A 26,769-nucleotide genomic window follows, 5' to 3' on the forward strand; every position below is an offset into this window, starting at 1 on the left:
ACCAGCCAACTAGATACAATTTATGAATTGTTGAAATAGATATCATTGTAAGTCCCAGATCACAAGAATAAAATGAGACGATGAATACATCTGCCTTATCAACAATTCACAGTTTGTGATATACGGTAGTTGAAAAAAACACTTGTTACTGACAATGGAATCGGATGTTGCGATATAGTATAACAATCAATATTCATACAGTTTTAATAATTCAAGATTCAGGATTCCACTTTTCCTGGTGTCAATGATCAGAACGATCTCAGCATGTGATTCCATCAAAGGTGTCGATGGTGTATTCAAAGGTATTCACACTCGTCCATCTACTATTGGTAGAAAATAGTTGGATTCAATGTTAGTCCATTCAAGAGTACTGCACCTTATAGTGCTCCTAATAAGCCCAGAAGGTATGCACCCAACAGCGTGCACAGTCAGGGTGGTTACTGGGGCATCCGTCCACCATAGGGACCCACTGTAAAGAAACGTATACTGCATGATATGCTTCTTTTCAGTATCCCTCTGTAAAAGAAAGAACAATCTGCTGCACCTTTCTATTTAGTTAAACAGTAGGCAGAGGCCACTTTGGGCCACGTTACAGTATACATTGGGAAAAGCTAGGCGCACATAGATAGTGGGCACCTAGCTAGTTTGTTTTTGCACTGTACATGGTACAAAACACTGCTTAGGAGTAGTGATGAGCGCAAGTGCTCGTGTCTGGAGTTTGCCTAGGGTGCTCGGGTATGCACAGAGTATCGCGGGTGCTCGAGTGCCATGTTCAAGTCACCACGGCTGCATGTTTCACGGCTGTTAGACAGCCACAAAACATGCGGGGATTTCCTGACAAACATGAGCAATCCCGCATATTTTGTGACTAACAGCTGCGAAACATGAGGCCGCGGGGACTTGAACATGTCACTCGAGCACTCGCGATATTCTGTGCATACCCGAGCACCCAAGGCAAACTCCAGTAACGAGCACTATTACCATCTACTAATATTACTAACTAGCTATTGAACCCATTCTACGCCCGGGTGGCGAGCATTTTTATTGGTATATGGTCTCTCATGCTGGTATGTGCTGCCCACCTCCTGGTATTTGTGCTGCCCCCACCATCCTATCCTGGTATGCATGGTACCCTTCATCCCCAATCCTGGTATGCATGGTCCCCTCACCCCCCAATCCTTGTATGCATTATGCATGGGCCCCTCATCCCCCAATAATGGTATGTGTGGTACCCCTCATCCTGGTAATCATGGTCCCCTCACCCCCCAATCCTGGTATGCATGGTACCCCTCACCCCCCAATCCTGGTATGCATGGTACCCCCCTCACCCCTCAATCCTGGTATGTGTGGTACCCCTCACCCCCCCAATCCTGGTATGCGTGGTCCCCTCACCCCCCCAATCCTGGTATGCGTGGTACCCCTCACCCCCAATCCTGGTATGCGTGGTACCCGTCACCCCGCAATCCTGGTATGTGTGGTACCTGTCATCCTGGTATGCATGATCCCCTCACCCCACAATCCTGGAATGTGTGGCCCCCCTCACCCTCCAATCCTGGTATGTGTGCCCCCCCCCAATCTTGGTATGTGTGGCCCCCTCATCCCTTTCACACTGTACACACATACAAAAAATAAACACTTATACTCACCTTTCTTCTGTGTGCTCCAGCGCTGCTGCGTCCTGTTCGGCTGGGGGAGGAGTGCGGCGCCGGAGCACCGCGCTGTCCGGCGCCATTTTGCTGAAGACACACTGTAAATGTGTCTTCAGTAAAAGGACGCCAGATAGTGCTATGCGCATGCGCCGATCCGATGCCTGCGTTCAGTGCCATACACCTCCTCTTACCTGTAACGGCTGGATGCCTGCTTCTGTCTGGAGCCAGACTGCGCGTCGCACATGCGCAGTCTATCGTGGCTTCAGACAGAGACACGCATCCCCGGTTATATTATAGATATCACTAATTAGAAGTTGACAGACCCAGTAACCCCTGGCACTGATGATTAGGATTCTAGCAGAGTATTTGAGTAATAGGATAAGGAGCAGTATCACTATAGAAAACCACAAGTAGGGATTTAGCACATGGTGGGTAGGGATCCAGCTACACATTGTGCATTGTGGCCTAGAGGCTACAAGCTTCACCTGTGATAAGGATCAGTATAATGGGTTTTGGAGATTCCAGGTGGAGGTATAAAATCAGATTGAAAGTTTGAACTAGGGAATCAAAAAAGCACAATACAAGATTCATCTTCTAGGCTAGCAGCCAGAAGACTGAAAAATGACTGAATTAACTATGAGAGGGGACAAGGTGGCGCCATTAATTTTTATTCAGTTTCAAGTCCACCTTCTTGTATTGATCGATCCAACTCATTTCTTCCGTCTACTTCAATGATGGTCTTATATTAATTATGATATAAAAAGTTATCCTTATTTTATACAGTAAGCGCATGTTCACATCTGGCGTTTGAACTCAGGACCCCAGCGCTGCAAGGCTGCAATGCTAACCACTGAGCCACCGACCGTGCTGATAAGGAGCTGCAAGACAGATGAGATGACACTAATCTCCAGCGTAAAGTGTCGGACATGTAACCTACTGGCGACCTGGGAGAAACTAAAAGGTTGTATTTTCTTACATCATGTTGGGCAGAACCTGACAAAAAATATTCACTCTGTCAAGCCTAGTTTATAGATAGGCCTAGCCACAAATTAACAGCAGACAGTCAGTTCCCAGTGCTTCGATATACTGTAGACAAGAAATAAGTGTGCACTCACGTCGAGGAGACCATATTGTCTATACAGGTTTATTTGTAACAGAATACAAAAATACTGCGCAAACTATACATAAAAAGGATTACAGAGATTTTCACATTGTAATTTACAAGATAAATGACAGATATTAATATGGACAGCGTAATAAAACAATGAATGGAGTGAAGGTTTTAACTTGACATCCATATTGCTGTATATAAAATAATGATATAAGGTAAATAACTTGTGGAAGGGGAGGGGTTAACCGTGTAAAAATTCTCAACCTAAAGAAATAGTTACTGAAATCTGAAACATATTTATGTGTGATAATGTACCGATTAGGAGAGGAGACATTCTTCTATACAACCTGTCAGTAACTGCCCAGAAGAACGTCATTTCTTCTCTAGCCTGAAACGGCTGCGTACAGTGAGGAATGAGTTACGTTCAATTGTGCAACAAAGATGCATAATAAGGGCCTCAGGTTTAGGGAAGTGATGCTGAATCAACGTGCTCAAAAAGGGAATCTGACATCAGGTTTATTAAATTCTCTACACTGCTCCCTATCATGCTATTTCTTATATGTGCTTTTTTTACTTTGCTTCCTATGAGAGAAGTCTCAAATGGAACATTACAGGATGCTGGGGCTGCAGTTTCAATCACCCCTCCTAGAACAGGATGTCATCAGGGGGTGATGCTGTGGTCCCTTACCAAACTTATTGATGCCACCATTCCCTGATGACAACCTGGTTCCGTAGAGGTGATTGAGAAGTGTCCGCATCTTCAGTTGCTGCTATCACAGACACCGCTTCTAAAACCGAAGTCTCTTCTCTGGAAACGAATAGTCATCAGGGGGTGGTGATAGAAGCAGTGTAAGTGACACCAGCGCCGTCCCCTGATGGCATCCTGTTTCAGGAGGGGTGATAGCCATTACAGAGATGTGAGTGAAGTCCCATCCTCCAGTGACGTACTGTTTGAGATTTCTCTCAGATGAAACGTCACAGGAAGTAAAGTAAAACCACACAGATATTAGGTAATAGCAGGATAGGGAGAAGTGTAGAGAATTTAATAATAAAACTAATTACAAAATTGCTTAAAGATAGGCATTTATAAAGAGCTTTATAGGTATTAAACCCCTTTAAAGGTTGCATCTGCTCAGCTACAAAATAGTTGTATTTATTCTGTATGAAAGATCACTGGTAAAACCCTTCAAATCTAAGGAAAATGCATTTATGATATAAAAAAGGTCACTAGTGTTTTTGCAAAATATTCAATTATTGTCAGAAATAAATTATTTCTCCTAAGAAAACAATAGATAATATTCATGGTAAGGGAACTTGTAACCTTGCACGTCCTTTGTAACAATAACAATGAAAGTAAATCTAGAAGATGTTACAATATGAAACATTGAAGTATCACTGAGGTTAGGGAAATATTTAGGCCATTTGGCTTTATCTTCTGAATAGCATTACTAGATCTTAAAAGCACATCTATACACATTGTATCAGTCACAGTGTTTCCCAAAACCGGATAATTAGTAAACTAAGGGCAAGAACTAGCAAAAAAAAAAAGTGAAAAAAAAAACAAGAAACTTACCAATATATTTTATTTGGAAAGAATGTTAAGACTTGGTCTCCTATCCCCTGCAGGTTCCAGCCCTTAGTTGACTAGTGCAATGTATTCAATAATGAGAAGCTGAGGGTTCACGTATGACACACAGAGCTGTTCTGTTCAGTTCAATGTTGCAATGAAATGCTGCTCCTGGTTGAGGCGCCCTGCAGTCCCCCGGTAGATGTTCGCTCTCTCTCCTTCACTTCTTCCATTTCCATCTTGGCTCTGATTTTCTCCCAGTCTACTTCAACCTAATTGACAAAAAGAAAAAGATTGAAGCTTAACAAACAATTCTCTAACATCAGTAAAATTTGTGATCCATCTCAGCACAGTATGGCTCGGTTACAAAAACAGGTAACCACAGTATTGCAGTCTACAGTGAAAACCTAATAGTTGAGCTTCACAGGAGTACCAAGATGACAGCGACAAGGGCATTCAGCAGCCCGCTAGCTGTCACTGTAACCCATAGCCACTCCCTCACCAAAGTCGTGGAGGTGCGAAGAGTGTCTGCCATTTAAATGCCGCTGTCAGATTGAGCTCCGGCCGCAGCAAGCATCAGCTGCATGTGAGGGGAACTCATGTCTCAGGATGTTAATTTGCGATTCTAATACGGGAAGGGGTTAAAAATTATGGAAAAAGAAAGTACATGTCACTTCTTTGAAGCGGATCTTGAAGGAATCCTCTCCAAGCTGTCCAATCAAAAACCTGCAAAGGACGCTTCATTAAGAAAAAAAAAAAAAAAAAGACCTCCTCGAAAAACTCCCCCCAAAAAAGGAAAATTTCCTGAAACTGTTTTTGCTTGAAAAACTTGTGTTTTTTGAACTCCTCAAAAAACGCTGTGTGTACAAATCCTAAGAGGGAACAGAAGTTAATAGGGAAAAAAAAAAACAACAACATGGTCCTGGCTAAATGTAAGGAGGCTTGTGAACCGTATTTCAGGAATGTCAATAGTTAGCAGATCTTTATTTCCTCTGCACAGAGAATTAAACATACATCAAAGAGATAACCTTTCCAATAAAAGGCAGGCAGTGCTGGATGGAAAGCAGACTGTATTAAAGATGTAAGATTAGTGCAGCCTAAATGTGAGAATTGCAGGATTAAGTGATCGTACTCTAAAGGACACAGGGAGACAGCCAGAATGTGACTTGATCAGGGGAAATGATGGTATCTCATTCAGATAAAGCAAGCCGAGAGGCGTTATCGTTGTACTTGAGTCATTACTTAATACACTTAAGGAAGGTGCAGACATAAATTTAGAAATGCTGGAACAACATACTGCAAGGTGAAAGCTGTAATGTTATCACATTATCACAATGTCCTGGAAAAACAATCCGGATTCCGTAGATCTTATATTAATATTTATGAGTTACACAACTATCCTTAAAATTATTTTCCCACAAATGACATTTATCACTTAATTTAGGCAATAGAATCCCCGGACCTCCTCGCTGTGGTCAGAGATTGAATAGAGAGGCATGGTCACACATGTGCACTGCTGCTTCATCCATGTCTATGGGACTAATAGAGACAGCAGAGCTCCGATCAGCTATTACAGGCCGCCCCATAGATTAGAGGCATGGTCACACATGTGCACTGCTGCTTCATCCATGTCTATGGGACTAATAGAGACAGCAGAGCTCCGATCAGCTATTACAGGCCGCCCCATAGATTACAGGCACGGTCACACATGTGCACTGCTGCTTCATCCATGTCTATGGGACTAATAGAGACAGCAGAGCTCCGATCAGCTATTACAGGCCGCCCCATAGATTACAGGCACGGTCACACATGTGCACTGCTGCTTCATCCATGTCTATGGGACTAATAGAGACAGCAGAGCTCCGATCAACTATTACAGGCCGCCCCATAGATTAGAGGCATGGTCACACATGTGCACTGCTGCTTCATCCATGTCTATGGGACTAATAGAGACAGCAGAGCTCCGATCAGCTATTACAGGCCGCCCCATAGATTACAGGCACGGTCACACATGTGCACTGCTGCTTCATCCATGTCTATGGGACTAATAGAGACAGCAGAGCTCCGATCAGCTATTACAGGCTGCCCCATAGATTAGAGGCATGGTCACACATGTGCACTGCTGCTTCATCCATGTCTATGGGACTAATAGAGACAGCAGTGCTCCGATCAGCTATTACAGGCTGCCCCATAGGTTACAGGCATGGTCACACATGTGCACTGCTGCGTCATCCATGTCTATGGGACTAATAGAGACAGCAGAGCTCCGATCAGCTATTACAGGCCGCCCCATAGATTAGAGGCATGGTCACACATGTGCACTGCTGCTTCATCCATGTCTATGGGACTAATAGAGACAGCAGAGCTCCGATCAGCTATTACAGGCCGCCCCATAGATTAGAGGCATGGTCACACATGTGCACTGCTGCTTCATCCATGTCTATGGGACTAATAGAGACAGCAGAGCTCCGATCAGCTATTACAGGCTGCCCCATAGGTTACAGGCATGGTCACACATGTGCACTGCTGCGTCATCCATGTCTATGGATAAACAGCCGGAATATAGTAATAAAATTTAACTTTTAATTAAATATAATAAAAACTACTTCATATATTAAAGTGCTCATGGTGCCAGTGCTCATTATAAAAAATGATCTCACCCAGGGATTAATACATCAGACAAATTCAGGGTACCAGGTGATTCATCCAATTGCTGGAATTCAGATTAATGTTCCCTACGTGCCCTGTCAAATTTCCCGCTCTCACAAGAGCAGTACCCAAGTGTGGCCAGCTCTAATTCAAATAACCCCTAAAAAAGGAATTGCCCTCCCAATGCGTTTCCGCTTCAATATTGAGGCCTCATCAGGGGAGTAAACTTCATAATAAATCAGTGGCAGATCACAGTCCAGCAGAGAAGGGGGCAAAAGCTTGGAAACTATCAAAACGTTCACAGCTACATCTAAGTAGCAAAATTCAAGTGCTGCAGTGGCAAACACCTGGATAACAGTGCAGAGTGCCGCCAGGTCAGAGAAAAAGAAAGGAGCCAATGACTTTTGTGTTTTCATTGGCTGTAAGCCATAATCATCAACATTAAAGGGGTTGTGCAGTACTTTAGATTACCCCCCCCATGTATCCCCCCCCCAAGGTCCCTAAGACTTTTTGTAAATGCCTTCTGCTGTTGTAATGCCTGTGAGTGGCGCTATCGGTGGCCGCTCACAGGCATCACGTGACCCCAGCGCCGACGTCACGACAAGTGAGGAGTGACTCAGCGCTGGGGTCCTCATGGTGGCTGCTGGGTTGTGGGCGGGGTACCCCCCGCGTCACAGCCGGCATCCACCGCACGCTTTCCCAATGAATGGGGAGAGGCAGAGCACCCGGTGGATGCCGGGTGTGACGCGGGGGGGCAGGAACCAGGAAGATTGTGACCCCCGGCTGCTGCCAGCACTTGTTGTGACATCAGCAGATGTCGGAGCCGGCTGCAGCCGGGGGTCACGTGATGCCTGTGAGCGGCCACCGATAGCGCTGCTCACAGGCATTATCAACAGCAGAAGGTATTTACAAAAAGTCTTAGGGACCTGGGGGGGGGATACATGGGGGGGTAATCTAAAGTACCGCACAACCCATTTAAAAGAAATAAACACTTGAAATAGATCACTCTGTTTGTAATGACAATGTAATGTAATGATATAATATAGGAGTTTCACTTTTTGTATTGAAGAATCAAAATAAATTAACTTTTTGATGACATTTTAATTTTGTGAGAAGCACCAGTATCACTGTATGGATCAAGGCTTGATCCAGTGAAACTGGAACTTTGGTTTAAAGTTATCCGTGTCATAGTCAACCTCCTCCTTCTCCTGGCAACTGACTATTTTATTATTTCCCCAGCTAAGGCTCTGCTCGTTGACAGGCAGGGCTATTTCTATTGACTTCTCTACATTGAACCACTATGCAGATAACTGGTTGTGGGGAGAATGATTTATGTGTCCACCAGCATTCAGCTCAGTATGTGGGTAAACACTGTTCTACCCTTTGATTCCCAGGTGATATGGGCGGATTATATTGAGATCAATGTGGGTGACCGCCCAGGGCCCGTGCTTCCGAGGGGCCCAATGCTGGATCGCCCTCATTATAATGTTTTGTGCGCTGCTAATCTGGCACACATATGCAGTCAAGCCGCTCCCCCAGCAGCTGCTTCTTCTTTGGCTGGGCCAGCACTGCACCTTTAAACTTTTTTGCGTGCTGGCCTGCCTGCGTCACAGCTAGCAGACACGGCCCTGTGCGCGGGGGGTCTGCTAAAGTGACATCACGCCCTACACTGCCGCTTCTCGCCGGAGAGGAGCTGGACGGGAGACAAGCTGGGGGAAGGTGAGTGACTGCTTCCCAATGTAAAAAGACCCCTAGTGTGTCTGTGTGTGCATATATGATTGTGTTTATCTATGTATGCGTGATATGTCTGTTTATATGTATTTTTGTGTATGTCTGCAAATATGTTTATTGTCTGTATGTGTCTTTGTATATGTCTGTAAATGTTTGTGTATGTGCACATTTCTGCGACCCGTATATGTGCAAGTCTGCATGTATATACATGACTGCATGTGCGACTGCATGTGCATGACCGTGTGTGTGCGTGCCAGCTGGTGTCTGACTACATGTGTGCGTGATGGTGTGTGTGTGTGCAAGACTGTGTGTGTACAAGACTGCGTGTGTGCGTGTGTGTGTGTGGACCAGTTTACAAAAAAACAGATGTATATCCGACTATTAATAACTAGCTAACAAATGTATCCACTTAAAAATTAAAAATTTATTCAATTTAGATTAAAACCAAAGAGCTATGTGGGGCTCATGTTGTATATAGGGGTATTATGTGGGGGCTCATGCTGTATCTAGGGAGGCTATGCGGGGCTCATACTGTATGTAGGGGCTATGTGGGGCTTATACTTTATATAGGGGGGATGTCGACATACTTAATTGTGCTCAATATTAAGTCATCCAAATAATGTAAAAAAAAATTAGAAGTAATATGTCAATATTAAATATTGAGCAGAATTAATTTCTTCATTGGTTCGGCCTCCACAACAGTCACGGTCTCTCATGTGGTCCCCTGGGAAAATTAATATCCCACCCCTGCTCTATTTTGTATAGCGCTATGTTATGCATAGTGAATCTGCATGTTGCGCTATGCGCGCCACTATCTCTTTCTTTTTCCATCTACAGATGTGCACCTGTGTTACTCACACGACATATCACATGATTTATCAAAGGGGATCATGTGACATGTCACATGATGATACATTGGGTACGTGGGGAGGAGGGGCCACGCCTTCTAAATGGCCCCAGGTCCTGGTTACTCTTCCGGTCCTGGATACTCTTCCACCCCTGGTGACACACACTGTGTAAGTAAATATCAGAACGCCTCACTGGCTGTATAAATGGAAAACATTATTCATTGTATTTATGCAATATATATAACATTTAATGTCGGGCCAACCATTTTAAATACACAGTTTGTAGTCTTTAATGGCTTAACCAACAATGTAAATTTAGGAAAACTGCAGAATTTACAGAGGCTGTTGTCAGAGCTCCGGAATACGATAAAACTCAATGTAGTACAGCGAAGCAATCCCTTCTCCTGCTATCAGGTTAGGAAGGAAGTGCTGAGCCCATCACTATCTCGGTATGTACGGCTCCTTGGTGGTATACATGGCAGTTTACACAGAGAAGAGGAAACACGCCTGTGCACACATCTACTTACACCTTCTGCGTACTGCAGAAACCTTTTGTTGGTTTCTTTTTTATTGAAGTCGTTCAGGTACTTTTGTCGATGAGCCAAAACAGTATCGACGTGAGTCTTGTGTTTCACGGCCAGCTCCAGGGCCCTAGGACAAAACACATAAACTTTACTCTGAAATTCTCATCATGAGAAACAGATAACATTATTTAAAAAGAGTCTGTCAGTCCAATGAGACAGAGGAAACTAAGCTCATGGCCTTGTAAGGATGTGGCCCGTCTCACATTATGTGCTCTGATAGCTGCCTCCATTCTGCAGGAACTGAAGCTTATTCATAGTAATTGGTGTGCCCGATGCCCCCTGGGTGTACTGATCCGCCCACTAGTTTGGCATACCCTGCCTTCCTCAATGGTGAACGACAATCCTAACTTGCCTTATCCCCTTTACAACCCAAGGTGGTTTGCACGTTAATGACCAGGCCAATTTTTACAATTCTGACCACTGTCACTTTATGAGGTAATTACTCTGGAAAGCTTCAACGGATCCCCCTGATTCTGAGATTGCTTTTTCGTGACATATTGTACTTTATGATTGTGGTACAATTTCTTCGATATCACTTGCGTTTATTTGTGAAAGAAATCGGAAATTTGGCGAAAATTTCACAATTTTCAAAATTTTAATTTTTATGCCCTTAAATCAGAGAGATATGTTACACAAAATAGTTAATAAATAACATTTCCCACATGTCTACTTTACATCACCACAATTTTGGATCCAAAATTTTTTTTTAGTAGGGAGCTATAAGGGTTAAAAGTTGACCAGCGATTTCTCATTTTTACAACAAAATTTACAAAACCATTTTTTTTTTTAGGGACCACATCACATTTGAAGTCACTTTGAGGGGCCTTTATGACAGAAAATACCCAAAAGTGACACCATTCTAAAAACTGCACCCCTCAAGGTGCTCAAAACCACATTCAATAAGTTTATTAACCCTTCAGGTGCTTCACAGGAATTTTTGGAATGTGGAAGAAAAAAATGAACATTTAACTTTTTTCACAAAAATGTTACTTTAGACCCAAACTTTACTTTTTCAGGGGTAACAGGAAAAAATGAACCCCAAAATTTGCTGTGCAATTTCCCCTGAGCACGCAGATACCCCATATGTGAGGAAAAAACACTGTTTGGACGCACGGCAGGGTTCGGAAGGGAAGGAGCGCTATTTGTATTTTTGAATGTAAAATTTGCTTGAATAATTAGCGGACGCCATGTTGCGTTTGGAGAGCCCCTGAGGTGCCTAAACCGTGGAAACCCCCACAAGTGACACCATTTTGGAAACTAGACCCCTCAGGGAACTTATCTAGATGTGTGGTGAGCATCTTGAACCCCCAGGTGCTTCACAGAAGTTTATAACATGGAGCTGTAAAAATAAAATTTTCACATTTTTCCCACAAAAATGTTTTTCAGCCCCCACTTTTGCATTTACATAAGGGTAACAGGAGAAATTGCATCATGCAGTTTGTTGTGCAATTTCTCCTGAGTAGGCAGATACCCCATATGTGGGGGAAAACTACTGCTTGGGCATACGGCAGGGTTTGGAAGGGAAGGAGCATCATTTGACTTTTTGAATGTAAAATTTGCTTGAATAATTAACGGATGTGCCCCTGATGTGCCTAAACAGTAGAAACCCCCCCACAAGTGACACCATTTTGGAAACTAGACCCCTCAGGGAACCTATCTAGATGTGTGGTGAGCACCATGAACCCCCAAGTGTTTTACAGAGGTTTATAACATGGAGCCGCGAAAATAAAAAAATCTAACTTTTTCCACAAAAATTATCTTTTAGCCCCAATTTTTTTATTTTCACAAGGGTAAGAGTAGAAAATGGACCCCAAAAACTGTTGTGCAATTTTTCCTGAATACGCCAATACCCCATATGTGGGGAAAATACAGTGTTTGGGCGCACGGCAGAGTTCAGAAGGGAAAGAGCACTGTGTGACTTTTTGAACGCAAAATTGGCTGGAATCGAGAGCGGATGCCATGTCACCTTTGGATAGCCTCTGATGTGCCTAAATAGTGGAAACCCCCCACAAGTGACCCTATTTTGGAAACTACACTCCTCAAGAATTTTATCAAGGGGTATAGTGAACTATATGGTAGGACGGGGGGACAGGAGCCCCTGCACCGCCGACATTTTGTCAAAGCCTGGAGCCCCGCACTTCCATACTTTTTAATGCGATAGACTCTGGGAAAATGGCTGCAGGAGGAGACGCATGCGCAATTGAGATCTCGGGAGCCAAGATCTCAATCTCAACAAAGAGAAGTTTATTACCCCTTTCTAGTTATGTGGTACAAATTCATGTAATAGTTCATAGGGTGGTTATAGGGATAACTTTAGGGACAGCCTTCGCTGAGTGCGGGTGCCTTAACCTCTATCTATTATGGTGCCACCTCCAGAGTCAGGTAGGGGCCAGACTCTTTAGGGTCTTTGATTAGACGAACGACTTGTGTTTATTATTTTTCCCTATACTGCATTAACTAGAGTTTATTCCTTCACCTAATCTCACTTTCTATGGTTATGTACACCAATGTTACTTTCTTTTGGATATGCTTTTAAATAAAATGTATGAATATTAATACTAAGATTATTGTTTTGATGTCGGAGGGTGTATATTATTATACTGTATTATAAAACCAATCTATTATTTTTCTGTAAGTCACAAAAATTACAGTTTCAGTAAATCACACCTATTCATTATATAATAAAAAGTTGTGCAGCTTTCTCATACAGCTTATCAATCCATTTTTTATGGTTACAAGACTTATTTGCTGAAATTGGTTTACTCCTTTAACCCATTTTTGATATTCATCAACCATGTACAGTGAAAAACGCAGCAAGATTCAGCTATAATATGCAGCCAGGATTCTCTGCAAAGGCCAGGAGCAAAGGTAATCCCAATATGGGGAGATTAATCCCCTTAGATGGCACTGTCAATAGTGGCTGCAGCATCTAAGCAGTTAGACGGAGGGCAATTGAGCCAACCTCTGCAAGCCGCAGTGCTGAATAAGAAATCTGACAGGCACAACATACTGGAATATAGAAACATTGAAAACGAATTGGAATGAAAAAATACAAATACAGACAGAATCGCTTGTTTGCCAAAAACAAAAGTACTATAAAGAGCTATGTGTACCCCAAAGTAATACCAATAAAAAAACAACTCACCTTGGAAAAAAAAAAAAAGTTCTACAACTCTCAAATGGAAAAATTACGGTAAGTTAAAACGTTAAATTCTCTCAGAAAATAGAGACTCAAACCATTTTTAAAATGATTTGATTTTGTAAAAGTAGCAAAAAAAATATATATATATACCTGTGCGAAAAATTGTGAAATTTCTATTTTTTTTCCTACTTTACCCCATAAAGAAGTTTTATACTTTTTTAAAAAAATACATTATACTGTGCCAATAAAGCTTGTCCTACAAAATAGAGATTTAAGATATCTATGGTGATAGAAAAAAAAGAAAGAAACTGACACTCAAAGGTGGGGATAACAAAAAAATTGGAAAAGTTTGGCATTTTATCCAATAGATTAGATTATTAACCCCTTCCTGCTGCAGCCAGTTTTCATATTTCCAATGACGATTTATTTTTGTACCATTGATATAGCATCTACAAACGTCTGCTGTTCAATGACCTAGTTGTATATTTGTCTTACCTCTCCCAGTTGTAGGAGTCGATGTTGAGCTGTATGGCTTGGTAAATAAGGCCAGCCTGCAGGATAATGGCCTCCGCATCCTGAAAGTTCCCACTGAACAGCTGGATGTGAGCCAACCTCAACTCCTTTGATGGCAAATCTTTAACTGAATTTATGTACTGAACTTTATCAATCTGCAAGAAAAATAATAGACGCTGCAGAAAACAAACCTTCATCAAGATAGTGCTGGTATTTAAGGAGTGATTGTGTCTCCTCACTTACTTCGCCAATTGCTGCATATGCGATTTCGGCCGTTGACATATCTTTATTTGCAATGGCCATAGCTGCTAAACAAGCCCATGTAGTCTGCTCCTGGGAGTAGAAATAAAGGATACAAACATCAACATAATGAAAGGTCATCATGAAAACAGTGGTAGAGTCAGTTTAGGTATTAGCGGCATAATAATTTCCCAAAAAACAAACAACTCTACCAAACTCGATCACTTAAATTGACATAAGGGCATCGCTGTCAAAGTGCGGGCAGCTTTATAGGGTACAGCTGTCTTCACCAAGTTGAAGATTGGGCATTCACACTTCTTGATTGTTGAGTAATCCGGCCATAATATTTTAAAAATCGGCAAAAATTAGTAAATCCCAATTTAGACAAATTTAAGAAGCTTGGTATTAATTATTATAATTTATTATTTTTTTTTATGCTCTTATGTTATGGAGTTGCCTATTACACTGGTATACAGTGATTTCACATGTAAAGCGCCATGGAATAAATAATAATTTTGGTGCCAACGACGTCTGAAAGGTTTTATATTAAGTTAATGGTACCGATTAAAACCATGACTTAAGTTTTGCCAGATTGGCTCTAGTTTCTGAGATATTTAATAGTTAATTATTTATAACAGAATTCTGGCTTCAAAAAGTGCCTTTTATAGCATCATAAGCCTAGAAATTGAAATATAAAACAATTATATGTGATATTTCATTACCTAAAACACTTAAATGCAATAGATTTTGGTCTTTTGACTTTTTATCACACACAAGTCACATTGAGGGAATGTATTATTTCCATGGATGAATTATCTCAAAAACTAAAACCAATTCAGCAAAAGAAATGGGATTTTTTAATTCAGCACCTTCAAAATACCCTAAATCCATTCAAAAAACCTTGCCACCTAAAAGAAGATTTTTTTGTAGACCTGTGTAATCAGTACAATTGTATCCTTCTGCACTCTTCAGGAGCACAAGGATAGAGACGACAGTTTAGGGGGTTTTAGGAGGCGGTAAGCTAGGCAACTGCCCAGGGCCCCAAATTCCAAGAACCCTATAAAAAAGCACTGTAATTAGGCCTTTATCACCCTAGAATAAACAGACCCCTTCATCACTCAGTAATATTTAGTAGTGTATGGGGTTTATTATTTGGGAACTGAACGGCAGCATTATGCGGGAACTATATGGCAGTATTGTGTTGATTCTTATTTGACTACTGCATGTAATTTTTTGCATTATATTATTTGAATGCCAAACGGCAGTATTCCTTGGGCACTGAATGGTAATAGTGTTTGGACAATAGGGGGCAGTGTAATTTGGACCAGGAATAGGCATGATTTAGGCACTGTACTGTGGTATTATTTGAGCCAAAATTATTGTGTGGTACTATATGGAAGGATTGTTTGCATGCATATTTTCCGTGTGTGCCATACACACACATGCACATATATACACACACATGGGAACAAGCAGAGCTCCTATACTAATACTCCTATCCTATACTTATTTTGCTTACAATATACATTTTATACTTGCGAGTACAATTAGGGTAGGAGTTCTGCTTGTTGCCCGATGGTCCTGGCCGGTGACAGCCATATCTACTTCCATGATAATGTCAAACATAATGATGGAAGCTCATTTTTCCCTAAATCTACTATACAATGGAGGGAATATTGTTGTACTGCAATGGGACTTTTTTTTTGTCTCTCTAAAATATTTACAGGGCATAAAAGGATTATAGAGAGAACAAAGGGATCAATAGAAGTTAAAAGCATTAGAAGTTCTACAGGAAGACTTTAAAACTCTTTTATACCGTCATTAATTTTCTTAGGAATTGCTTGTATTTAATTTCTTCTCATTAGGCTTCAGTTAACAGGCATTGTTAATAGGTTTAGCAGCAAACAATCATATACAATTAAAGGGGTTTGCTGCTTTATAAAAAAATTTATGAAAGTCCATAAATTGTACTGTTGTGCGACATCAATCTGGAAATATCGGCAGAAGACATCCGACAGCCCTTCTACTGAAAATGTTAACATTGCAGAGCTGTGGTTCCTAAGTACATAGAGGAAAGATCATGTAGTTTACCCATGGGACCACTTTCTTGCCCGTCCCTGGACACATCCTGAACAGTATCCTTCAGTGTTTGCACAGATACAGACAGTAAAATTCCCTGTATCTGGCATGCACTGAATACATTCACTTTCCGCTGAGCACCTGCGCAGAGGAGCATGCATCCAGGGATGGCTGAAAAAGCAGAGACATGAAGAAAGTGACTGTGGCTCTATAGTGTTCTCATAGCCCATATATGCACAAACTAGGGCCTCATGCTAAGCAGCTAAGGTAAAGTCCAGTGTGATTGCTAGATATTTCTGCAAAACAATGCAGTTTAGGATCTGCTTGAATATGAATACGTTACGCTAGTGAATATGTACGTTATGCAACTTTCTCTAATCCAGGCTTTGCGTCCATTACCCTGATTCGCTAAACTGGGTGGTCCACGTCTGGCTTTGCAGATGGCCCAGCGTAATCACATGTGATTATCGGCTTTGGTCTATATAAGGCCTAGCAAGACACACACCTGTCTTGGTATTAAGCCTGTGGCCTTCAATATATCTGCAACCTGTCTGTGGTCTCCAAGACATCTCCTGGCTGCCTGCACCTTCCAGTCCCTCAGTATCTCTGCAACCTGTTCACAGTCTCCAGGACACCTGCTGGGTGCCTGCAGCTCCAGTCCCTCAGTCTCCTGTCTGCCTGCAGCCTTCAGTATCTCTGCAACCTGTTTACGGTCTCCAGGACGTCTTCTGGCTGCCTGCGGTTTCCATTCCCTGAGTCTATTGTCCAGCTGTGGTCTCCAATATCTTTGCCATCTATCTGCTGCATGCCTCACTTACCTTCTGTACTAACACCCGTGGCCTGTGAACACACCTTGACCTTGAGCTTAGGAGGATCCACCTCAGCAAGTGAGACGAACAATGCAAAGAGGCCAACCTTTTTAAGAACTCCCTCCCTTAGAGTCATGATAAACTAAAAGTGACACAGATTATATTATAATAATCTGAATTTTTATATTTTTAAATATAAATGTAACTAGTTGCTCACCCATGCTATACCAACTGTTAGAAAAAAAACCAACAAGCATGAATGTTTCGCTTGTGCTTTGTTTTTCAATCAAAGTTAAAGAAGGTTTATATGGTTTTAGTACTCCGTTCGCACATTTCAATTTGCTAAGTTGCGACAGAGTTCATTGCTCTCAATGGGCCAATTCAAGAGAAAAGTGAAGCTGCAAAGGCTTTGTCTGTATTTTAACATATGTTGCTGCAGTGCAGATGTTCACACAAGCCAGCTTCATTGTTTCAGCCAACACAACAGCCTGGCGCTGGAAGGAATGCCAGGGGCATAAGATCTGCTGCTGTATGAGAAAGCTCAATACACTGACTGCAAGTAGCTGGCAAGAGCTGATCAACTAAATGACTATCACAGATAGGAAAGCCTTATTGTTCTAAGATACATGTGTGCACTGTGGGGCTTACTGATGCCCTTGTACGCCCAAACATTAAAATGTACTGAGCAGGAGCATACTGAGCAGGACCATACTGACCAAACTGAAGAAATGGAGGTTAGAATCAGACTGTAAACTGTCACATATTCGAAGGAAATCCCTGATAATCTGTAATAATGGTTGACTGAAGATATGGTGCGAACACAAAATAAGAAACTTTGTAATATATCCTTTTACAGAAAAAAATGCCTCTTCTCCAATGTCAGTCACACTTTCTCTCCTCTACTCTATTCACTCTCAAAAACTGCTCAAATCTGTCTACGGATCTGTCTTCAGGAATGAATCAAATTACAACTACTGTTGAGAAAAGGCTAAAAAGAAGGGAAGGGGACAGCAGCGAGAGGGAGTCACAAATAGAGAAAAACAAAGTAAAAATGCTGGAGCTTCTAGATCCTATGGACTACATAATGCAAAATTGCTAAATGCAAGATACAAGTCTAGAAACCGTTTTATTCCTCATGTACACACCCAACAGCTCATCTTAAATGTTACCTGAAAGTGCACCCATGCCCAGTGACCTGCTGTTCAGTATATGTGCGTAAACAGCAGCCCATCAGTCACCATGGACAGGGGCAGGATGAGGGCTTTCCTTGTGGCATCATTTTTTGTGCCATTTTGACTAACAGGATTACGGACATGTAGCTGTAATATGCTGCCCTTACATAGGAAAGAATATGTATCTGATAGATTAGCTTTATAGAGGACTGATTTTACTTTCAGGGTTGAGATGTTCTGGGGGCAAATCCGAATAGATATAAAGGAGAACAAAATAATAATTCACCTTAACAAAGCGGCAGAGCCGGACAGCCTCACTCCACTTAGCGGCAGTGATGTAATCGTGAATAATAGCTGGATATGGCGATATGTTTGTGTGGACCAGGGAGCCATCACTTCTTCGGATTGTCACTCTGTTCCCGACAAAGCTCACAATCTGGGGACTCTTACTGTACTCACTGAAAAGGAAAAGAGGTTACAGCAAAGACAACCATGTATATAGGGCATGGATACAACACGGTGTAGGAAAATATATATATATATATACATACACACAATATATAAAATCTTGAAATGATTGAAATGAGAAGGTGTGTCCAAACTTTTGGTCTGTACTGTAAAGATATATTATACACATATATATATATATATATATATATGTGTGTATATATTATATATCTATACAGTACAGACCAAAAGTTTGGACACACCTTCTCATTTAAAGATTTTTCTGTATTTTCATGACTTTGAAAATTGTACATTCACACTGAAGACATCAAAACTATGAATTAACACATGTGGAATTATATACTTAACAAAAAAGTGTGAAACAACTGAAAATATGTCTTATATTCTAGGTTCTTCAAAGTAGCCACCTTTTGCTTTGATGACTGCTTTGCACACTCTTGGCATTCTCTTGATGAGCTTCAAGAGGTAGTCCCCGGAAATGGTTTTCACTTCACAGGTGTGCCCTGTCAGGTTTAATAAGTGGGATTTCTTGCCTTATAAATGGGGTTGGGACCATCAGTTGTGTTGTGCAGAAGTCAGGTGGATACACAGCTGATAGTCCTACTGAATAGACTGTTAGAATTTGGATTACGGCAAGAAAAAAGCAGCTAAGTAAATAAAAACAAGTGGCCATCATTACTAGCAGTTCTAGAGTTCTAGCAGCAGACACATCTCTTCAACTGTTAAGAGGAGACTTTGTGCAGCAGGCCTTCATGGTAAAATAGCTGCTAGGAAACCACTGCTAAGGACAGGCAACAAGCAGAAGAGACTTGTTTGGGCTAAAGAACACAAGGAATGGACATTAGACCAGTGGAAATCTGTGCTTTGGTCTGACGAGTCCAAATTTGAGATCTTTGGTTCCAAAAACCGTGTCTTTGTGCGATGCAGAAAAGGTGAACGGATGGACTCTACATGCCTGGTTCCCACCGTGAAGCATGGAGGAGGAGGTGTGATGGTGTGGGGGTGCTTTGCTGGTGACACTGTTGGGGATTTACTCAAAATTGAAGGCATACTGAACCAGCATGGCTACCACAGCATCTTGCAGCGGCATGCTATTCCATCCGGTTTGCGTTTAGTTGGACCATCATTTAATTTTCAACAGGACAATGACCCCAAACAGACCTCCAGGCTGTGTAAGGGCTATTTGACCAAGAATGAGAGTGATGGGGTGCTACGCCAGATGACCTGGCCTCCACAGTCACCAGACCTGAACCCAATCGAGATGGTTTGGGGTGAGCTGGACCGCAGAGTGAAGGCAAAAGGACCAACAAGTGCTAAGCATCTCTGGGAACTCCTTCAAGATTATTGGAAGACCATTTCCGGTGACTACCTCTTGAAGCTCATCAAGAGAATGCCAAGAGTGTGCAAAGCAGTCATCAAAGCAAAAGGTGGCTTCTTTGAATAACCTAGAATATAAGACATATTTTCAGTTGTTTCACACTTTTTGTTAAGTATATAATTCCACATGTGTTAATTCATAGTTTTGATGCCTTCAGTGTGAATGTACAATTTTCAAAGTCATGAAAATAAAGAAAAATCTTTAAATTAGAAGGTGTGTCCAAACTTTTGGTCTGTACAGTATACGCACACATTCAAAAGTTTGGGGTCACCCAGATAATTTTGTGTTTTCCATGAAAACTCATACTTTTATTTATCAAATGAGTTGCAAAGTGATTAGAAAATATAGTCCAGACATTGAGAAGGTTAGAAATAATGATTTTTATTAGAAAGAATAATTTTCTCCTTCAAACTTTGCTTTCGTCACCGAATGGACCAGGCAACTGTTAGGTGGATTCATAACTGGCTTAGTGATCGGACTCAAAGGGTGGTTGTAAATGGCTTCACATCCAGCTGGATGAATGTCTCAAGTGGGGTACCACAGGGCTCTGTCCTGGGACCTGTATTGTTCAACATCTTTATCAATGATTTAGATGAAGGACTTGAGGGTAAACTGATTAAATTTGCTGATGACACAAAGCTAGGAGGGATAGCTAATACTAGAGAAGAGAGAGAGAGGATTCAAAAAGACCTAAATAAACTGGAGCAGTGGGCAGCAACCAACAGAATGGTTTTTAACAGGGAAAAATGCAAAGTACTACATCTGGGCAATAAAAATGAAAAAAGCATATACAGAATGGGAGGAATAGAGCTAAGCAACAGTACATGTGAAAAAGACTTCGGTATACTAATAGATCATAGACTCAACATGAGTCAACAGTGTGATGCAGCAGCAAAAAAGGCAAATACAATTCTGGGATGTATTAACAGAAGCATACAGTCTAGATCACGTGAAGTCATTATCGGACTTTACTCCTCTTTGGTCAGACCTCATCTGGAATACTGTGTACAGTTTTGGGCACCACATTTTAAAAAAGACATAGACAAACTGGAGCAAGTTCAGAGAAGAGCGACCAGAATGGTGACTGGTCTGCAAACCATGTCCTATGAGGAATGGTTGCAGGATTTGGGAATGTTTAGCTTGCAAAAAAGAAGACTGAGAGGAGACTTAATAGCTGTCTACAAATATGTCAAGGGCTGTCACATTGTAGAAGGATCATCTTTATTCTCATTTGCACAAGGAAAGACTTGAAGCAATGGGATGAAACTAAATGGGAGGAGACACAGATTAGATATTAGAAAAAACTTTTTGACAGTGAGGGTGATCAATGAGTGGAACAGGCTGCCACGAGAGGTGGCGAGTTCCCCTTCAATGGACGTCTTCAAACAGAGGCTGGACAGACATCTGTCTGAGATGATTTAGTGAATCCTGCTTTGAGCAGGGGGTTGGACCAGATGACACAGGAGGTCGCTTCCAACTCTACCATTCTATGATTCTATGATTCTAATGCTCCCTTTGCAGCAATTACAGCATTGCAGACCTTTGGCATTCTAGCTGTTAATTTGCTGAGGTTATCTTGAGAAATTTCCCCCCATGCTTCCTGAAGACCCTCCCACAAGTTGGATTGGCTTGATGGGCACTTTTTGCGTACCATACGGTCAAGCTGCTCCCACAACAGCTCAATGGGGTTGAGATCTGGTGACTGCGCTGGCCACTCCATTACAGATAGAATACCAGCTGTCTGCTTCTTCCCTAAATAGCTCATGCATAATTTGGAGGTGTGCTTTGGGTCATTGTCCTGTTGTAGGATGAAATTGGCTCCATTGAAGTGCTGTCCACAGGGTATGGCATGGCGTTGCAAAATGGAGTGATAGCCTTCCTTATTCAAAATTCCATTTACCTTGTACAAATCTCCCACTTTACCAGCACAAAAGCAACCCCAGACCATCACATTACCTCCACCATGCTTGACAGATGGCGTCAGGCACTCTTCCAGCATCTTTTCAGTTGTTCTGCGTCTCACAAATGTTCTTCTGTGTGATCCAAACACCTCAAACTTTGATTCGTCTGTCCATAAAACTTTTTCCAATCTTCCTCTGTCCCATGTCTGTGTTCTTTTGCCCATATTAATCTTTTCCTTTTATTAGCCAGTCTCAGATATGGCTTTTTCTTTGCTACTTTGCCCCGAAGGCCAGCATCCCGGAGTCGCCTCTTCACTGTAGATGTTGACACTGGCGTTTGGAGTGTACTATTTAATGAAGCTGCCTGTTGAGGAGCTGTGAGGCGTCGATTTCTCAAACTAGAGACTCAAATGTACTTGTCTTGTTGCTCAGTTGTGCAGTGGGGCCTCCCACTTCTCTTTCTACTCTGGTTAGAGCCTGTTTGTGCTCTCCTTTGAAGGGAGTAGTACACACCGTTGTAGGAAATCTTCAGTTTCTTGGCAACTTCTCGCATGGAATAGCCTTCATTTCTAAGAACAAGAATAGACTGTCGAGTTTCACATGAAAGTTTTTTTTCTGGCCATTTTGAGAGTTTCATAGAACAAACAAATGTAATGCTCCAGATTCTCAACTAGCTCAAAGTTAGGTCAATTTTATATCTTCTCAAATCAGCCAAACAGTTTTCAGCTGAGCTAACATACTTGTGCAAGGGTTTTCTAAACATCCATTAGCCTTCTTACGCAGTTAGCAAACACAATGTACCATTAAAACACTGGAGTGGTGGTTGTTGGAAATGGGCCTCTATACATGTATGTAGATATTGCAATAAAAACAAGACGTTTGCAGCTAGCATAGTCATTTACCACATTAACAATGTATAGAGTGTATTTCTGATTCATTTAATTGAAAAAAAATGTGCTTTTCTTTCAAAAATAATGAAATTTCTAAATGGCCCCAAACTTTTGAACGGTAGTGTATATATGAAAAAAATGTGTTCACCATACAAAATAGTAGCGAACATAGCATATGGCTCATGTAGAGCAATATATGATTCATACCTGTGAGACAAATCTGGCCCGCAGGGTGATTATATTTGGCCTGTGACACCAGGACCGCCACCCCTATGTGGGACCATTATTCTGCAGGGAGGACTATGTGGGGCCCATTATTCTGTATGGGTGACTATGTGGAGCCCATTATACTGTATGGAGGACTATGTGGGGCACATTATACTGTATGGAGGACTACGTGGGGCCGATTATTCTGTATGGAGAACTATGGGGGGCCCATTATACTGTATTGAGGACTACGTGGGGCCTATTATTCTCTATGGAGGACTATGTGAGGCCATTATATGTGTATGGAGGACTATGTGGGGCCCATTATACTGTATGGAGGTCTATGTGGGGCCCATTATACTGTATACTGGTTGGCCCGCGACTTTGACCAAGTTTTTCATTTTGGCCCTTTGCGTGTTTGAGTTTTACATCCCTGGCATAGATCATACAGGTGCTTCTCACAAAATTAGAATATCATCAAAAAGTTAAATTTATTTCAGTTCTTCAATATAAAAAGTGAAACTCATATATAGAGTTATTGCAAACAGAGTGATCTATTTCAAGTGTTTATTTCTGTTAATGTTGAGGATTATGGCTTACAGCCAATGAAAACACAAAAGTCATTATCTCAGTAAATTAGAATACTTTAGAACAGCTTGAAAAATGTTTTTTTTTTAAATCCGAAATGTCGGCCTACTGAAATGTATGTTCAGTAAATGCCCTCAATACTTGGTCGGGGCTCCTTTTGCATCAATTACTGAATCAATGCGGCGTGGCATGGAGGCGATCAGCCTGTGGCACTGCTGAGGTGTTATGGAAGCCCTGGTTGCTTTGATAGCAGCCTTCAGCTCGTCTGCATTGTTGGGTCTGGTGTCTCTCATCTTCCTCTTGACAATACCCCATAGATTCTGTATGGGGTTAAGGTCAGGCGAGTTTGCTGGCCAATCAAGCACAGTGATACTGTTGTTTTTAAACCAGGTATTGGTACTTTTGGCAGTGTGGACAGGTGCCAAGTCCTCCTGGAGAATGAAATTTCCATCTCCCAAAAGCTTGTCGGCAGAGGGAAGCATGAAGTGCTCTAACATTTCCTGGTAAACGGCTGCGCTGACTTTGGTCTTGATAAAACACAGTGGACCTACACCAGCAGATGACATGGCTCCCCAAACCATCACTGATTGTGGAAACTTCACACTAGACCTCCAGCAGCTTGAATTGTGGCCTCTCCACTTTTCCTCCAGACTCTGGGATCTTGATTTCCAAATGAAATGCAAAATTTACTTTCATCTGAAAACACCTTGGACCACTGAGCAACAGTCCAGGTCTTTTTCTCCTTGGCCCAGGTAAGACGTTTCTGGCATGGTCTATTGGTCATGAGTGGCTTGACACAAGGAATGCGACACTTGTAGCCCATGTTCTGGATACGTCTGTGTGTGGTGGCTCTTGAAGCAATGACTCCAGCAGCAGTCCACTCCTTGTGAATCTCCCCCAAATTTTTGAATGGCCTTTTCTTAACAATCCTTTCAAGGCTGCGGTTATCCCAGTTGCTTGTGCACCTTTTTCTACCACACTTTTTCCTTCCACTCAACTTTCCATTAATATGCTTGGATACAGCACTCTGTGAACAGCCAGCTTCTTTAGCAATGACATTTTGTGGCTTACCCGCCTTGTGGAGTGTGTCAATTACTGTCTTCTAGACATCTGTCAAGTCAGCAGTCTTCCCCATGACTGTGGAGCCTACTGAAACAGACTAAGGGACCTTTTTAAACGCATAGGAAGCCTTTGCAGGTGTTTTTTGTTAATTATAGTAATTTACTGAGATAATGACTTTTGTGTTGTCATTGGCTGTAAGCCATCATCATCAACATTAACAGAAATAAACACTTGAAATAGATCACTCTGTTTGTAATGACTCTATATACGAGTTTCACTTTTTATATTGAAGAACTGAAATAAAATTAATTTTTTGATGATATTCTAATTTTGTGAGAAGCACCCGTACATGTGACATATGGACAAGTAAAGAAATGACACCATCATATAGAGCACTGCGTGAGATTACTTCAAGCAACAAACAAGGATAAAGCTGAAAACAACGCATTACACAGGGTTTGAGAAAAGAGGATTACACCGTCTGCCCCAAACTTTTGTACATTTCGGATGACAACCTAAGGAGTAACGTTTCTTCTTGTGGGGAGTGACAATCCTGGCCTGGCTGTCAGAGTGAGGAGACTTATAGGCAATACAATGCTCCTCTGGGAAATCAAATATGCAAATTACCTCTTCAGAAAGAGGACCAGAACTCTAGTGCCACCCATTGGAAGTAGCAATCCTAAAAGTCAATATCGACCCTATAACGAGCCTTGCTATATGATTTGGGATAAAAGCCAAACCAGAATCTCAATTTGCAGTCTGTGTCTGTGTTAAAATGAGAAACACCTCCTCCCTCCTCCCTAATTATGTGTTAACACCATGCATTGTCCAAAAAGTAGATCCTGCTAATGGCTCATTCACATGTCAAAGTTTCATTAGTTTTTCTCTGATGAGAAAAAAAAAAAAAAAAAGTTTCTCTTTCCTGACAGCCGGACAGCACTGAGATGATGTCCAATTTATTCCGGGACCCATAGATTTGCATTGCTGATTTTGATGTAACACTCTGATCAATACTGAACATGTCTGTGATCATGCTCGGTCCACTAAAAATAAATAAAAAAAAACCCAAAAAAACACGAACTTGTAAAGGGCCCCCAAGCTTATGCTAGATATGAAAACACTGCTAGAACTTGTATGCGAAGAACAGACGTCTGAATGAGCCCTAAGGAGGATAAGTGGAGGAGCTCGGGTAGTTGAGCTTTTCCCAGTAAGATCTTGAAGACCTGGAAGTATTTTCCATTTGAGCGGCACATGTACAGCAAGTCTGTGGGTGGGTAACAAAACACTGGAGTGCTAGTACAGCACAGAACGATTTTACACTCAGACAATGAGCTAAATGTGCCTTCGAGTTAGGGCGATATTCCTCCAAAACCCATGAGAAACAGTAAGAAAGCTGTCCCTGTAAGTAATATAGTAGTAAATCTGGAAGGGCATCCCGATCTAGATCCCTCGGCTTTTGTAGCTTCTCAAGATTCACTTTAGATCCATTTTTTCACAGATAAAACATGTACCTATGACAGTCTGTGGGTCTGTTTACATGTCCAGGTTATTTTACAGTCAGTCCACAATAAAAAAAAATCATAGATATGTCCGTTTTTGATCAGAGTCAAGGACCAAAATTACCCATACAAGGCGATGGGAAAATCATGATCAACACACAAATGCAATCCATGTACTGTATGTTTTCCGCATTGTAGTGGGAAGGAGGAGATCTGCATTTTTTTTTTTACATACAAGAAAATCACTTATGGGAAAACCTGAAACGCTGCTGAAAATTGGCCCTTTTCTCTTTTCGTATGAAAAAAAAAATCACTGATATCTGAGACCCAAGAGAGAAGTGTTTTCCAAGATATATAGTTAAAATTAGCAACTTTGCCTTACAGTATCCAGCAGATGGCGCAATTCCCCACACGCTTTGAATGAAGCAGCCTAGTGTGCTCCGCATGTAAGGCGGGATGGGCTCTGCGAGTGTCCAGGATCACAGCAGCTCATCATTACCCTCCACCAATGTGGTATACAACACATATAGATTCTTCTATGTACAAATTCATTCAGGCCAAGAATTAGTCATTGATATGTAGTCAGTAATGCTGTGCAGGACATAGATGGCTATTCGTATGTGGCGATCACGGTGTTCCTCGCACCCTCTCCGGGTATAAGTGATGCCCTGCTCTAAGGCAA

At 41.7% G+C, this 26,769-nt stretch overlaps 1 protein-coding gene across 1 annotated transcript in view; it reads right to left on the reverse strand.

Moving 5' to 3' along the window:
• Nucleotides 1–2,779: 2,779 nt before the first annotated feature.
• Nucleotides 2,780–26,769, reverse strand: part of IFT80 (intraflagellar transport 80) — a 140,531-nt gene continuing 116,541 nt past the window's right edge. The window contains exons 16-20 of the mRNA XM_073674807.1: nt 18,381–18,552; nt 14,038–14,127; nt 13,777–13,949; nt 10,083–10,206; nt 2,780–4,599 (exon numbers count right to left, since the gene is read on the reverse strand). Coding sequence (XP_073530908.1) covers nt 4,474–4,599; nt 10,083–10,206; nt 13,777–13,949; nt 14,038–14,127; nt 18,381–18,552 — 685 coding nt within the window. The 3' untranslated portion in view covers nt 2,780–4,473. The remainder of the gene's footprint in view (nt 4,600–10,082; nt 10,207–13,776; nt 13,950–14,037; nt 14,128–18,380; nt 18,553–26,769) is intronic.

This window comes from Phyllobates terribilis, unplaced genomic scaffold (assembly GCF_046119375.1).
Source record: "Phyllobates terribilis strain yellow unplaced genomic scaffold, ASM4611937v1 Scaffold_3__8_contigs__length_932513732, whole genome shotgun sequence".
NCBI classification, from domain to species: Eukaryota; Metazoa; Chordata; class Amphibia; order Anura; family Dendrobatidae; genus Phyllobates; species Phyllobates terribilis.